Source organism: Thalassophryne amazonica, chromosome 3, assembly GCF_902500255.1.
Source record: "Thalassophryne amazonica chromosome 3, fThaAma1.1, whole genome shotgun sequence".
Lineage (NCBI taxonomy): Eukaryota > Metazoa > Chordata > Actinopteri > Batrachoidiformes > Batrachoididae > Thalassophryne > Thalassophryne amazonica.
The window spans coordinates 44747561-44763772 of record NC_047105.1 but is presented as its reverse complement, the minus strand read 5'-3'; the positions used below and the strand labels follow the sequence as shown (position 1 = coordinate 44763772).

The 16212-nt window shown below is 47.6% G+C and overlaps 1 protein-coding gene across 1 annotated transcript in view; it reads right to left on the bottom strand.

The window, feature by feature from the left end:
- The window catches only part of kif5ab (kinesin family member 5A, b), a 321264-nt gene that overhangs the window by 123174 nt on the left and 181878 nt on the right, over window positions 1–16212 (bottom strand). The window contains 2 exon segments of the mRNA XM_034166139.1: window positions 7058–7264; window positions 7953–8021. Of these exon segments, the coding sequence (XP_034022030.1) occupies window positions 7058–7264; window positions 7953–8021 (276 nt within the window).

Sequence of the window (16212 nt, the reverse complement as noted above, 5' to 3'; positions counted from 1 at the left end):
TGTTTTGTTGCACAGTGTACTGGAATTGTGAGGAGAGTTGTGCAGTTTGCTTCTCACTGCTGTGGCGTGAAGGATAAGTGATCCTCCACTTGTTGTGAGAAGCTGCTCATTTGCATAAAGTAAAAAAAAGGACACTGACCTGAGTGTGTTGCTGATAGCGTGTGTTTATTGGAAGATATAGTTGTATCTGTTGCCTTACCTCACCTTCTCTTTGCTTCACAGAGAATCAGTTTGTCGTGTCCACCTGGGGGGTGTTTGGCGGTGGTAGGAAGTCCAGGAGCGCCGGCTTTAATCCTTGCGGGCGCTGGAGAGCGAGCCACGAATCACTCCACCAGAGGGACGTTGTTTTTATGTTTTTACACTTTTAAGCACAGGTGAATAATAAATAGTTTCTGTTTGGAACCGCTCTCTGGTTATTTTTAGCGCTGGGTCCTGTCTGACGCAGGTCCGCTCCTCAACCCGCGTCGACACATAACACAAACTGTACGTAAGACAATAGGATCTTAATAATTAAATAAACAACTGCAAATTATAAAGAAGACAATGCTCATATGGCCGAGGGTATTTTAGCATTGTGTTATATTTATCTTTACCATCAAGGTTCCAGTTTTGCCTTTTTAGTAGCATATGCACCTTGGAGGGTTAAAAATTCAGTCGCCTGACATTTACCATTTTATTTTCAGCCTGAATTTCTCACATCTTCTAACTGACCTGGTTCCTAAAGCACCTCCTGTTACCATAGAACCCATGGCATACCCACTTGTGTCCTGCCAGCACTGTGATTGCTATGATTTTTATACAACCATTGATCTTGCTCGTTCAACCTTATGCATACTGTACATGTGAATTATCAATATACACTCACCGGCCATCAGCCAATCACATGGCAGCAACTCAATGCATTTCGGCATCTAGATGTGGTGAAGATGACTTGCTGAAGTTCAAACTGAGCATCAGAATGGGGACAAAAGGGGTTTTAAGTGACTTTGAACATGGCATGGTTGTTGGTGCCAGACGGTCTGGTCTGAGTATTTCAGAAACTGTTGATCTACTGGGATTTTCACACACAGCCATCTCTAAGGTTTACAGAAAATGGTCCAAAAAAGACAAGCTATCCCGTGAGCAGCAGTTGTGTGGACAAAAACACCTTGCTGATGTCAGAGGTCAGAGAATGGGAAGACTGCTTGATTGGGCAACTGCATGATGTGATGCTGTCATGTAAATATGGACCAACATCTCTGAAGAATGTTTCCAACACCTTGTTGAATCTATGCCATGAAGAATTAAGGCAGTTCTGAAGGCAAAAGGGTATCCAACCCTGTACTAGCAAGGTGTACCTAATAAAGTTGCCGGTGTGTGCATGTAGTAGACAAATGCAGTGGTTGAAAATGGATATTTACACATATACGAGGTCTGTCCAAAAAGTATCGGACCTTTTTATTTTTTGCAAAAACCATATGGATTTGAATCACGTGTGATTGCATCAGCCAAGCTTGAACCTTCGTGCGCATGCGTGAGTTTTTTTCACGCCTGTCGGTTGCGTCATTCGCCTGTGAGCAGGCTTTGTGTGAGCAGTGGTCCACCCCTCTCATCAGATTTTTATTGCGAATAAATGTCTGAACGATTTGGAGCTTTGCTGCATCAAATTTTTCCAGAAACTGTGAGAGACCTCCAGCTGGACACCATTCGGAAAATTTAGATGGCTTTCAGCGACGATTTTATGGGGATTACACAGATTTAAAGACCACCCACAGCGTCTGAGAGCGCGGCGCTCCGAGCGCCGATGGACAGGCTCAAACCCAGCTGAAACAACCAGATCATTTCCAACGTGAAGGCTTTGTTGATCCGGGACGTCGTCTAACTTTCACCAAAAAGGCAGAAGGCGTGGACATCAGCACTTTTTCGGCACATTCTACTGTTACAGGAGTTTTTTTCATGGAAAGAGAAGCGGAGGATTGCGCCACCATGCCGCTCATGGCGCAGGACAAAACCACCTCCGTGTTGGTCTCACAGGACAGCTTTCAGGTGGCTTTCAGACGGCTTCCGGTTGCTTTTCAGTCGTGTGAGTATCCGAGAAATTGTGCATGAGCTGGACATGCCCCAACATGTCCTGTGAGGCTTCATCACGGCGGTGCTTTGCGCCATGCGGCTCCGCCGCGACGTGCAGAGTTCCTCCACTCCTCTTTCCATGACAAAAACTCCTGTAACAGTGGAATGTGCCGTTCATTTCTAAACTGGACGCTGTCTTGATCCAGTATGTCGTCTGACTAGCACAGGAATTGCGGAAGACGTGGACATCAGCACTTTTTCGGCACATTGACACAGACGTGCATCACAAAGCAACTGCTTTATGGTGAGCTTTCAGAGAGCAAGCACACAAGAAGTGGACAAAAGAAATGTTTCAAGAATACCATGAAAGCTTCACTGACATCCATCAGCATTGACGTAGCCTACTGAGCAGTGGTGGGCACAGTTCCGCTAATCTGCTAATTATCAACGATAATGTTTTCATGATCGGATTAGCTTTTCAGATAACTTTGAAAACCATCACTGAACTAATTTTCTTCCGATAAGCTTTGGTCTGATCATTTTTAGAGCACTAACATATTGCACAAGCGGTAAACAAAGCTGAATAGTTACTAACATCTATGAGCTCTAAAATCAGTTAAGCACCTACCTGTTAAACATTTTATAGTAGATGCGCAGCCCTATTCTCCATAAACAAAGGAGAGTTGGTTCTAGAAGAAACTGCTATATCTTCTGCAGGCAAAGAAGAACTGGTCACAAAAAAAGGCTCTTTTCTTTTGACTCCATACTGATATGCTGGCAATATCACCCAAGTCATCTAGAGGCATACAGCTTTAACTTATGGTTCAAATTTTAACCAAACTAATTTTGGACAAGTTATTTAAATGAACGTCACGTCTGAAGTTTTAGTGAAAATAACAGATATATGTTTTAGTTTTAAAGTAATGCACTAATTTTGAAGGTTTTAGTGTGGGCATGCTGCTGGTGCATTATGGGTAATCGCAGTACAGGCGGGCGGTGGAAGGAATACTTTGAGGATCTCCCCAATCCCATCGTCACGTCTTCCAAAGAGGAAGCAGAGACTGGGACTCAGATGCAGACTCATCCATCATCCAAGCCGAAGTCACCGAGGTGGTCAGAAAGCTCCTCGGTGCCAAGGCTCCTGGGGTGGATGAAATCCGTCCAGAGTACCTTATGTCTCTGGATGGTGTGTGTGGATCAGGAGGTCTGGGCGGCTTTAATTGAGCTGCTGCCCGTGATCCGACCTCGGAAAAAATGGATGGATGAATTTTGTAAATCTGTGACCAAATTTTTTACCTCATTACTAGCCTTACATTGCCCCATCCCAACATTTTTTTTTGGAATGTGCTGCAGGCATTAAATGCCAAATTGGATGCATACTAAGAAATGAAATTGCGTTGACCACCCAAAACATGAAATACCTTGGGTTCACATTGTCTGCATTGAAATAGAAGTCAAAGAAAATGTAAGGATTATTGCATTGGTGGTGTTGTTTTCAAAATCTGCTTTTTCCATATCATCCTAACTTTTTCTGATTTGGGGTTGAAGATTATGTCATCGCACACCAGTGGTGGGCACAGTTCCAATAACCGATAATTATCGAAGATAATGTTTTCATTATCGGACTATCTTTTTAGATAACTTTAAAAACCATTATCGGACTAATTATCTTGTGATAAATCTTTGTCTGATCATTTTTAGACCGATAACGTGGCAAATAAAGCTGAACGGCTACAAACATTTATAAAATTTAAAATCAGTTGAGCACCTACCTGTTAAATGTTTCATAGCTGATGTGTAGTTCTACCCTCTGCAAAACAGAGAAGAGCTGCTTCCAGAAGAAACCGCTCTATCCTCTGCAGGCAAAGGAAAATAGGTCCCACAAAAAACCCGAAAACAAATGTCTTTTAACCCTATACTAATACAAGCGCAATATCACCCAAGTCATCCAGAGGCAAACATTTTTAACTTATGGTTCAAATTTTAACCAAACTAATTTCGGACAAGTTATTTAAATTAACGTCACGTCTGAAGTTTTAAAAAGTGAAAATAACAGATATATGTTTTAGTTTTAAAGTAATGCACTAATTTTGAAGGTTTTAGTGTGGACATGCTGCTGGTGCATTATGGGTAATCGCAGTACAGTCATGACAGGAGAAATGCATTTGAGACACTCTGATCAGGCGCCACACAGACAACAGCATTAAATTCTTTGTATACGAGGGCTGTCAATAAAGTAACGGTCCTTTTTATTTTTTTCAAAAACTATATGGATTTCATTCATATGTTTTTACGTCAGACATGCTTGAACCCTCGTGCGCATGCGTGAGTTTTTCCACGCCTGTCGGTGACGTCATTCGCCTGTGAGCACTCCTTGTGGGAGGAGTCGTCCAGCCCCTCGTCGGAATTCCTTTGTCTGAGAAGTTGCTGAGAGACTGGCGCGTTGTTTGATCAAAATTTCTTCTAAACCTGTGAGACACATCGAAGTGGACACGGTTCGAAAAATTAAGCTGGTTTTCAGTGAAAATTTTAATGGCTGATGAGAGATTTTGAGGTGATTCTGTCGCTTTAAGGACTTCCCACGGTGCGAGACGTCGCTCAGCGCTCTCAGCCGCCGTCGTCAGCCTGTTCAAGCTGAAAACCTCCACATTTCAGGCTCTATTGATCCAGGACGTCGTGAGAGAACAGAGAAGTTTCAGAAGAAGTCGGTTTCAGCATTTTATCCGGATATTCCACTGTTAAAGGAGATTTTTTTAATGAAAGACGTGCGGACGGATCCGCGAGTCGGGACGCAGCCGACGCGGTGCGGCGGCTCAGGAAAAACACCTCCGTGTTGATAACCATTTGTAAAATCCAGGCGGCTTTTGATGGCTTTCAGTGGAGTATATGAGAAATTGTTTAACAGGCAGGACATGTTCCAACTTGTCCTTAAGGCTTTCAACAGAGGTGTTTTTCCTGTGGCGGAGCGTCGCGGCGGCTGCGTCGCGGCGGCTGCGTCCCGACGTGCGGACGGGTCCGCACGTCTTTCATTAAAAAAATCTCCTTTAACAGTTTAACAGTGGAATATCCGGATAAAATGCTGAAACCGACTTCTTCTGAAACTTCTCTGTTCTCTCACGACGTGCTGGATCAATAGAACCTGAAATGTGGAGGTTTTCAGCTTGAACAGGCTGACGACGGCAGCTGAGATCGCTGAGCGACGTCTCGCACCGTGGGAAGTCCTTAAAGCGACAGAATCACCTCAAAATCTCTCATCAGCCGTTAAAATTTTCACTGAAAACCAGCTTAATTTTTCGAACCGTGTCCACTTCGATGTGTCTCACAGGTTTAGAAAAAATTTTGATCAAACAAAGCGCCAGTCTCTCAGCAACTTCTCAGACAAAGGAATTCCGACGAGGGGCTGGACGACTCCTCCCACAAGGAGTGCTCACAGGCGAATGACGTCACCGACAGGCGTGGAAAAACACGCATGCGCATGAGGGTTCAAGCATGTCTGACGTAAAAACATATGAATGAAATCCATATAGTTCTTGAAAAAAATAAAAAGGACCGTTACTTTATTGACAGCCCTCGTATTGTACCTAAAACTCTCGTGAATATATTCTCTGGATTTATAGACGTTGTTATTGTGTTTGTGTTATGTAAAAATGCCAGAAGAAGCCGAGGTTGCTCATCCATTATTTTCAATAGGAATCATTGCAATCGATTCCTGTTTGCTCTTTAACGTCTTGTTTATGTCAAACACTGTCTGTTGTCTTTGTTCCAGAGTAATATATATAAGATATCTGAAGTTCAGTTTGCGTTTATTAAATTCCACGCATCTTAAACATAGCAGACAAGGATTATCTGGAATTTTGTTTTGGCAAGTTTCACAGTCTCTACTGCCATCTACTGGCCAGTAGTGTTCATGGCAGTATTTACCCTAGTACTGACTGTCCAGTAGTTGGCAGTGTTCTATTTATTTTGACACCAGTTATATCAGACAGTTATCTAATTATAACTTGGCTTTTTTTTTTAAATGCCTTTTTTTACAAATAAAAAAAAGGCATATTTTAAAAGCACATTTATTTCTAAATACCAACACACGACACACCTCACATTAACGTGTTGGTTTACATAGAATGAATGAGTCAACCAATCAGTGTTAGCGGAGGCACATTTTACCCATAATCCTTTGCCATCTGTCTGTGTTTGTTACAAAACTTCAGAATTAGTGCATCATTTAAAATTAAAAGACATATGTTATATTGTAACTGTACAAATGACAGAATTGACATTAATGGAGTTATTCTATCAGTATTATTTTTATTTATAAACCAAACCATAAGTCAGGACTGCTTTATTTTCCAAGACCTCCGTCTCACGGCGACACTGCTATTGAGTAGTGAGATTTACTTCTCTGCTGGAAGCTCCTGTTTACTACATAGCTTCCAGCAGTGGGGCAGGGTGCACAAAGACAGAAGTACTGACTCATTGTTTGGGTCTGTAGTTGCCTTTGATGCTACCAGAAGCGATTGTGGTGTTAAAACTCAAAATCAGCTTGTTAGTTGTTGCAAGTGTACTTGAGATAATACTGGAAGTTATCTGTAGCTTCCGATAAATTTTTGGGTGGTTTAGCTTTATAAAAGATAACTTTTGAGTTAGCTGATTATCTGTTATCACAGCCATTTTTTTGGTTAGCTGTGCCCACCACTGCTACTGAGAAATCCTCACACAAGATCGCTCTGTATGGCGTAGAAGCATCAAAGAAGGGGCAAAGCTCATTGCCAAAGCTGAACTCAAGCATGAGCTGTGTAAACCTAAAGTTGCCTGTGCACCGTCCACCGAGCTGCTACATGTCTGCCCAACACATGACAGGACATTCTGTCCCAGATTTGGTCAGACATCTGCAAACTAAGATGTCGAGATCGTCATCAATAATGATGGAAGAAAGACTACAAATTTTAAATTAAATACACAGTGCCAGATAGACAGATAGATTTTCTTCAGTTTGTAGCCCTTTACTCACCATTTTTTTTGTAAGTTCTTCAGCCAGCAGTTTGTTCTGGATGCTCTTCCCCTCCACCTCCAGACTCTTCTGGTCATAGTTGACAGCCAGCTCTTCCAGGGCCTGGAGCACCTCCTTCACCTCAGCCTTAGCACATTCATTTTCCTTCTGCAACCTACCCAGCTCTGACTGAACCTTGTCACTGTCTCCCCTGGATGAAGCCAGAAGCTGGTGGATGCAGAGATTAAAAGAAAAAAAAAAAAAAAGCACACACACACACACACACACACACAAAATAAAGAGCAAGTGCTCATTCACAATGCAGAGCTGCTGGGTTTTCTTAATGGGGTGAAGCTTGTTAAATAAATAATTAGAATGCCTCAGAATGTCAGTGTATGTTGTTCGGTACACCAGTGGATTCTTTCCTTTTCAGGACATCTCACATTGTAGTCCTGACTCTGCCCAGTGTTTGTGCCATGCCTCTGATTGATTTTCCTTCTTTTCTGAGCTTTAAAATGGCATGTTTCTCTTTCCACAGTTTTCATGTTGGTTTATACTTTTTAACAAAATCTGTATTTTTTGGGGGGGGTGACACATAAAACTGAAACACTGCAAGTAGACACTGAGGGCTATTTAATGTTCTTTTAATCAGTCTGAAAGGACACACTTTGGTCTTGTATTTTTGTTCTTCATTGTTTAACACACCCAGTGGTAAATACCAATAAATTTGATTGTAATTTATCTGAGAGCTTTCTGTCACCTGAAAAAACATATATTACTGTATATGCTAAAAGGTAGAATGGTGCCACTGCTGAGTTCCACTAAATGTGTAACTGTGTCACATTTGTAGTAGCTGCAGCTTAATGTGGGCTGGTTGACTAAACAGAAAAAAGTACATAAAAGTCAGATCTTTTACCTCCTCCTGATCGAGCATCTGTTTCTTCAGCTTCTCCACCATCTGGCTCTGGTGGTTGATCTCATCATCCTTCAAAGATAAATGGACACACAGTTTCCACATGGGTACAGTATGCAAACTGACTGTGTGAAACATGCATACGTTAAAGAAACATATGTCTGGTTTCTCAATGTTCATCAACAGTAATAAAACACACAGTCACATGCAAAGGTTTGTGTACCTGTGTGCAAAAAGGGTGACCAGAGAGTGTGTTCTAAGAAGAATCACACTTCTCAGCCTCCCTAGGAACGCCTATACCAGGGAGGACACTTAGACCATTAGTCAAACCTCAGATACAGGAGGAGCAATGCAGGTTCCATCCTGATCATGGAGTGGTGGAGCAGCTCTTTACCCTCGCAAGGATATTAGAATGGTCTTGGTAGTATGACCAATCGATTTATCCTCCTATCCTCACCTATGGTCATGAACTTTGGGTAATGACTGCAACAATAAGATTATGGATACAAGCAGCGGAAATGAGATTCCTCCGTCTGGTATCTGGGCTCACACTCACACACAGGGTGAGAAGCTCGACTATCCTTGCAATGAGATAAGTGTGCAATGAGCTACGTGATCCACTGCTACCACAGAAAAAATGAATGAATAATATATATATATACACACACACACACACACACACAATAATGCATTGGATAAGTACATATCCCCTTTCATGTAAAACAAGTAAATTGTACATTTTGGAAAAAAAAAAACAAGGCTGATTTTATTCAATGCAATTAAAAAGTAACTAATTGAGCCAGGAATGTAGTTCATTTCAATCGGATAAAAATACGAGGTCTGTTAGAAAAGTATCGGACCGTTTTATTTTTTTCAAAAACAATATGGATTTGAATCACGTGTGATTGCATCAGCCAAGCTTGAATCTTTGTGCATATGTGTGAGTTTTTTCACGCCTGTCGGTTGCGTCATTCGCCTGTGAGCAGGCTTCGTGTGAGCACTGGTCCACCCCTCTCGTCGGATTTTTATTGCGAATAAATGTCTGAACGATTTGGAGCTTTGCTGCATCAATTTTTTCCAGAAACTGTGAGAGACCTCCAGGTGGACACCATTTGGAAATTCAGATGTCTTTCAGGGACAATTTTATGGGGATTACACAGATTAAGGAGTACTCCAGCTGGTTTAAAGACCGCCCACAGCTGCTGAGAGCGCGCCGCGCTCCGAGTGCCAATCGACAGGCTCAAACCCCGCTGAAACAACCAGATCATTTCCAACGTGAAGGCTTTGTTGATCCGGGACGTCGTCTGACTTACACAAAAATGGCAGAAGGCGTGGACATCAAGACTTTTTCGGCACATTCCACTGTTACAGGAGTTTTTTTCATGGAAAGAGAAGCGGAGGATTGTGCCACCATGCCGCTCATGGCGCGGCACAAAACCACCTCGGTGTTGGTCTCACAGGACAGCTTTCAGATGGCTTTCAGATGGCTTTTGGTGGCTTTTCAGTCGTGTGACTATCCAAGAAATTTTGCATGAGCTGGACATGCTGCAACATGTCCTGTGACGCTTCATCACGGCGTTGCTTTGCGCCATGCGGCTCCACTGCGACGCACGGAATTCCTCCGCTCCTCTTTCCATGAATAAAACTCCTGTAACAGTGGAATGCGCTGTTCATTTCCTAACTGGACGCTGTGTTGATCCGGGTCGTCGTCTGACTAGCACAGGAATTGTGGAAGACGTGGACATCAGCGCTTTTTCAGCACATTGAGACAGACGTGCGGAGGAATTCCGTGTAATAGTACGAGCACCGAATGTAAGTAAATAAAAAAGTAAAATTTATTTCTAAAGCACATTTAAACACAGTTTACACTGACCAAAGTGCTGTACATAGTTAAAAATAAATAAATAAATAAGCAAGAAATATTCAAAGAAACAAAACAACTGATTACAACATCAGCAGCAAGATACAAACACAACAATCATTGACATGACAAGACATGGCATAACCAGTTAACGGTTAATTAGTAGGGAATGCTTGTTGTGTGGGCCGCTGAAGAGGAGGTACTGCTGGCCCACCACCACCAGAGGGCACCCTGCCTGGAGTGCGGGCTCCAGGCACCAGAGGGCGCTGCAGCCTCACAGGAGCAACCGGGGTGACAGCTGACACTCATCACCTGTGACAGCTGTCACCACTCATCTGATCTGCATCGGTATATCAGCAAGACGTCATCTCCACCTCTTTGCCGAGATATCGCTCTACCTGAAAGGTAATATCCTCAGCCTGACTGCTTGATAGAAAGCCCTTTTTGTGATTTTTGTGAGTGATAACAGACTTTTTCTCCAACGAGAGGTGGAGGTAGCTTCCCTGCCGTGCAGATTGCTGGGTGCAGACGCACCCACGTTTAATTGTGTTTTTGTTCCTCGCCAGCAGTACCAGGTCCGACACGCGGAGGCAGTGGCCACCTGGGAGTTCGGGACTTGGCGGCTCCAGTATTCCCGGGGTCTGGTGGCGGAGGAAATCGTGTGGTTCCGGTTCTGCTTTGGACAGGCGTCTCCTATCTTCGAGCCTGCCCACACGACACCTTGTAATTGGACCTCTGATCTATTGTGTAATCTGTTGTGTTTGTTGTGCACGTTCGCAACAGTAAAGTGTTGTTATTTGACCTATTCCATTGTCCGTTCATTTGCGCCCCCTGTTGTGGGTCCGTGTACTTACACTTTCCCAACAGGATATCTCGGCCAACGTCATGGATCCCGAGGGGCGTCAACCGGCTGTTGAACGGCCAATGGAAGAACAGGGTGCACAGGCGCCCGCAGGAGGAATGATCGGTGAGTTGCAGCGGATCCTCACCGTTTTCACGGCTCGGTTGGATTTAATGACCGAGCAGAACGTCCTCCTTAACCGCAGGGTGGAGGCTCTCGCCGCGCAGGTGGAGGCGCGCCCTCAGGGCGCTGCTGCGGCTCTCCCTCCTGTCGACCCTGTGCATAACAGTGACGTTCCACTGGTCGTTCAACGACCCCTCCCACCTTCCCCTGAAGCATACATAAGCCCTCCAGAGCCGTACGGAGGTTGTGTGGAGACGTGCGCGGACTTTCTTATGCAGTGTTCGCTCGTCTTTGCACAACGTCCTGTCATGTACGCGACTGATTCTAGCAAGATAGCTTATGTAATTAATCTGCTTCGCGGCAAGGCACGCGCTTGGGCTACAGCGCTTTGGGAGCAAAATTCACGGCTCCTTCTGACATATGATGGGTTTGTGAGGGAGTTCAGAACAGTGTTCCATCACCCAAATAGAGGAGAGACCGCTTCAGCCGTGCTGCTGTCAATGAGACAGGGGCGCCGGAGCGCAGCTGCTTATGCAGTCGACTTCCGCATCGCGGCTGCGAGGTCCGGCTGGAATAACACTGCCCTCCGTGCCGCCTTCGTAAACGGACTGTCGTTGGTCCTGAAGGAGCTCCTGGTGGCTAAGGACGAACCGCGGGATTTAGACGGGCTTATTGATCTCGTTATACGATTAGACAATCGGTTAGAGGAACGCCGTCGGGAGCGAGGCGAAGGACGTGACCTGATACGCGCCGCCCCTCTCCCTTCCGGGTTCAAAAAGGGGCCGCCCTCCCCACACTCCACAGCCGCAGCGCTTTGTGGGGCAACAGCTCCCCCTGTTGACGTTGTTAGGGAGACGCACAGGGCCAAAATGGGAAGGCTGATCCGTGGAGAGTGTTTTCTCTGCAGCTCAACAGAGCACACACAGAGAGACTGCCCCAAACGGCCAAAACGTCAACACTCGCCCTTAGAGACTGGGCTAAGGGGGGGTCAAGACATTCAAGTGAGACACACACAAATTGCCACACGACTCCCAGTCACAATCCTGAGCGGGGATTTAACCCTTCAAGCCCGAGCACTGGTGGACACGGGGTCAGAAGGGAATCTGCTAGACAGCAGATGGCACCCTCCTCCCTTTACTCACACACAAGACACCACCAGTAACTCTGGTGGTGTCTGGAAACCACCGGGAGGAGATTGAGTTTTTCGTAACTCCTGCCACCTCCCGCGTGATTTTGGGCATCCCATGGATGTTAAAGCACAATCCCCGGATCGATTGGCCGTCTGGGGTGGTGGTTCAGTGGAGCGAAACCTGCCATCGGGTGTGTTTAGGATCCTTGGTTCCTCCCGGTTCCCAGGCTAAGGAGGAGGTCAAAGTCCCGCCCAATCTGACGGCAGTGCCAGTTGAGTACCACGACCTTGCTGACGTCTTCAGCAAGGATCTGGCACTCACCCTTCCCCCGCACCGTCCGTACGATTGTGCCATTGATTTGGTTCCAGGCGCTGAGTTCCCGTCCAGCAGGCTGTACAACCTCTCACGACCTGAGCGCGAATCAATGGAGACCTACATCCGGGACTCATTAGCTGCCGGGCTGATCCGGAACTCCACCTCCCCGATGGGGGCAGGTTTCTTTTTTGTGGGCAAGAAAGATGGCGGACTTCGTCCATGTATTGATTACAGGGGGCTGAATGAGATTACGGTTCGCAACCGATACCCGTTGCCATTATTAGATTCCGTGTTCACCCCCCTGCATGGAGCCAAAATCTTTACTAAACTGGATCTTAGAAATGCGTATCACCTGGTTCGGATCCGGAAGGGAGACGAATGGAAGATGGCATTCAACACCCCATTAGGTCACTTTGAGTACCTGGTCATGCCGTTCGGCCTCACAAACGCCCCCGCGACGTTCCAAGCATTAGTCAATGATGTCTTGCGGGATTTCCTGCACTGATTCGTCTTCGTATATCTAGACGATATACTCATCTTTTCTCCGGATCCTGAGACTCATGTCCGGCATGTACGTCAGGTCCTGCAGCGGTTGTTGGAGAACCGGCTGTTTGTGAAGGGCGAGAAGTGTGAGTTCCACCGCACCTCTTTGTCCTTCCTGCGGTTTATCATCTCCCCCAACTCCGTCACTCCTGATCCGGCCAAGGTTGCGGCGGTGAGAGACTGGCCCCAACCCACTAGCCGTAGGAAGCTGCAACAGTTCCTCGGCTTTGCTAATTTCTACAGGAGGTTCATTAAGGGCTACAGTCAGGTAGTTAGCCCCCTGACAGCCCTGACCTCACCAAAAGTTCCCTTCACCTGGTCGGATCGTTGCGATGCCGCGTTCAAGGAGTTGAAACGGCGCTTCTCATCTGCACCCGTTCTGGTGCAGCCCGATCCTAGTCGCCAGTTAGTGGTTGAAGTGGACGCCTCGGACTCAGGGATAGGAGCTGTGCTTTCCCAGAGCGGGAAGACCGATAAGGTCCTTCACCCGTGTGCCTATTTTTCCCGCAGGTTGACCCCGGCCGAACGGAACTATGACGTCGGCAATCGAGAACTCCTTGCGGTGAAATAGGCTCTTGAAGAGTGGAAACATCTGTTGGAGGGAACGTCCGTGCCATTCACGGTTTTCACTGACCACCGGAACCTGGAGTATATCAGGACCGCCAAGCGGCTGAATCCCAGGCAAGCCCGCTGGTCACTGTTCTTCGGCCGTTTTGACTTCCGGATCACCTACCGTCCCGGGACCAAGAACCAGAGATCGGATGCCTTGTCCCGGGTACATGAAGATGAAGTCAAAACGGAGTTGTCGGATCCACCGGAACCCATCATCCCGGAGTCCACTATCGTGGCCACCCTCACCTGGGACGTAGAGAGAACCGTCCGGGAGGCCCTGGCACGAAGCCCGGACCCCGGAACTGGGCCGAAGAACAGACTTTACGTCCCACCAGAAGCTAGGGCTGCAGTCCTGGACTTCTGTCACGGCTCTAAGCTCTCCTGTCATCCAGGGGTGCTTAGAACCATGGCAGTTGTCCGGCAGCGCTTCTGGTGGGCGTCCCTAGAGGCCGACGTCCGGGATTATATCCAGGCCTGCACCACCTGCGCCAGGGGCAAGGCTGACCATCGTAGGGCTTCGGGTCTGCTCCAGCCGCTGCCCGTGCCCCATCGCCCCTAGTCCCACATCGGCCTGGATTTTGTCACGGGTCTCCCGCCGTCCAGGGCAACACCACCATCTTCACGATAGTGGACCGATTCTCCAAGGCGGCCCACTTCGTGGCCCTCCCGAAGCTTCCGACGGCCCAGGAGACAGCGGACCTCCTGGTTCACCACGTCGTCCGGCTGCATGGGATCCCAACAGACATTGTCTCAGATCGCGGTCCCCAGTTCTCCTCGCACGTCTGGAGGAGCTTCTGCCAGGAACTGGGGGCCACGGTGAGTCTCTCATCCGGGTACCATCCCCAGACCAACGGGCAAGCAGAACGGGCCAATCAGGAGATGGAGCAGGCCCTGCGTTGCGTGACAGCCGCGCACCCGGCGGCCTGGAGTACCCATCTGGCCTGGATCGAGTATGCCCATAACAGCCAGATGTCGTCAGCCACCGGCCTCTCCCATTTCAAGGTATGTCTGGGGTACCAACCGCCTTTGTTTCCAGTGGTTGAGGGAGAGGTCGGTGTGCCCTCGGTCCAGGCCCACCTACGGAAGTGCTGTCGGGTGTGGCGTGCCGCCCGTTCTGCCTTGCTGAGGGCCCGGATGAGGTCAAAGGCCCATGCAGACCGTCGGCGGACCCCGGCCCCTGCGTATCGGCCAGGGCAGGAGGTGTGGTTGTCGACAAAGGACATCCCCCTCAAAGTGGACTCCCCCAAGTTACAGGACCGTTACATCGGTCCCTTCGAAATCCAGAAGGTCATCAGTCCAGCCGCAGTGAGGCTTCAGCTGCCGGCCTCACTGCGGATCCATCCTGTATTTCACGTGTCCCGAATCAAACCACATCACACCTCACCCCTCTGTACTCCGGGTCCGGCACCGCCTCCTGCCCGGATCATCGATGGCGAGCCGGCTTGGACTGTGCGCCGGCTTTTGGATGTCCGTAGGATGGGCCGGGGCTTCCAGTATTTGGTGGACTGGGAGGGGTACGGACCTGAGGAACGCTCCTGGGTGAAGAGGAGCTTCATTCTGGACCCGGCCCTCCTGGCCGATTTCTACCGCCGCCACCCGGACAAGCCTGGTCGGGCGCCAGGAGGCGCCCGTTGAGGGGGGGTCCTGTTGTGTGGGCCGCTGAAGAGGAGGTACTGCTGGCCCACCACCACCAGAGGGCACCCTGCCTGGAGTGCGGGCTCCAGGCACCAGAGGGCGCTGCCGCCTCACAGGAGCAACCGGGGTGACAGCTGACATTCATCACCTGTGACAGCTGTCACCACTCATCTGATCTGCATCGGTATATCAGCAAGACGTCATCTCCACCTCTTTGCCGAAATATCGTTCTACGTGAAAGGTAATATCCTCAGCCTGACTGCTTGATAGAAAGCCCTTTTTGTGATTTTTGTGAGTGATAACAGACTTTTTCTCCAACGAGAGGTGGAGGTAGCTTCCCTGCCGTGCAGATTGCTGGGTGCAGACGCACCCACGTATAATTGTGTTTTTGTTCCTCGCCAGCAGTACCAGGTCCGACACGCGGAGGCAGTGGCCACCTGGGAGTTCGGGACTTGGCGGCTCCAGTATTCCCGGGGTCTGGTGGCGGAGGAAATCGTGTGGTTCCGGTTCTGCTTTGGACAGGCGTCTCCTATCTTCGAGCCTGCCCACACGACACCTTGTAAATGGACCTCTGATCTATTGTGTAATCTGTTGTGTTTGTTGTGCACGTTCGCAACAGTAAAGTGTTGTTATTTGACCTATTCCATTGTCCGTTCATTTGCGCCCCCTGTTGTGGGTCCGTGTACTTACACTTTCCCAACAATGCTAGTGTAAAAAGGTATGTCTTGAGCTTGGATTTAAAAACAGTAATAGATGGGGTATCTCTGATATCAGGAGGCAGATGGTTCCACAGTCGGGGACCAGCGACTGCAAAAGCTCTGTCCCCTTTTAACTTGAGATGAGTTCGGGGGACATGAAGGAGACCTTTACTGGAAGATCTCAGAGACCTGGGAGCAACAGCAGGATGAATGGCAGTAGCTATGTAGTTAGGGGCCAGGCCATGAAGAGCTTTAAAAACCATTAACAGTAATTTAAATTGGATCCTGTACTGGACAGGAAGCCAGTGTAATGTGGCTAAGACAGGTGAAATTATGTTCATGTTTTTTCCTGTTAGTAAGCAACCTAGCAGCAGCATTTTGGACCATTTGAAGCCGTGACACCAGTGTTTGAGGGAGACCAAAGTAAAGAGAGTTACAGTAGTCTAGACGTGAAGTTATAAAGGCATGGATAACTTTTTCCAGGTCACTGTAACACAGAACAGAT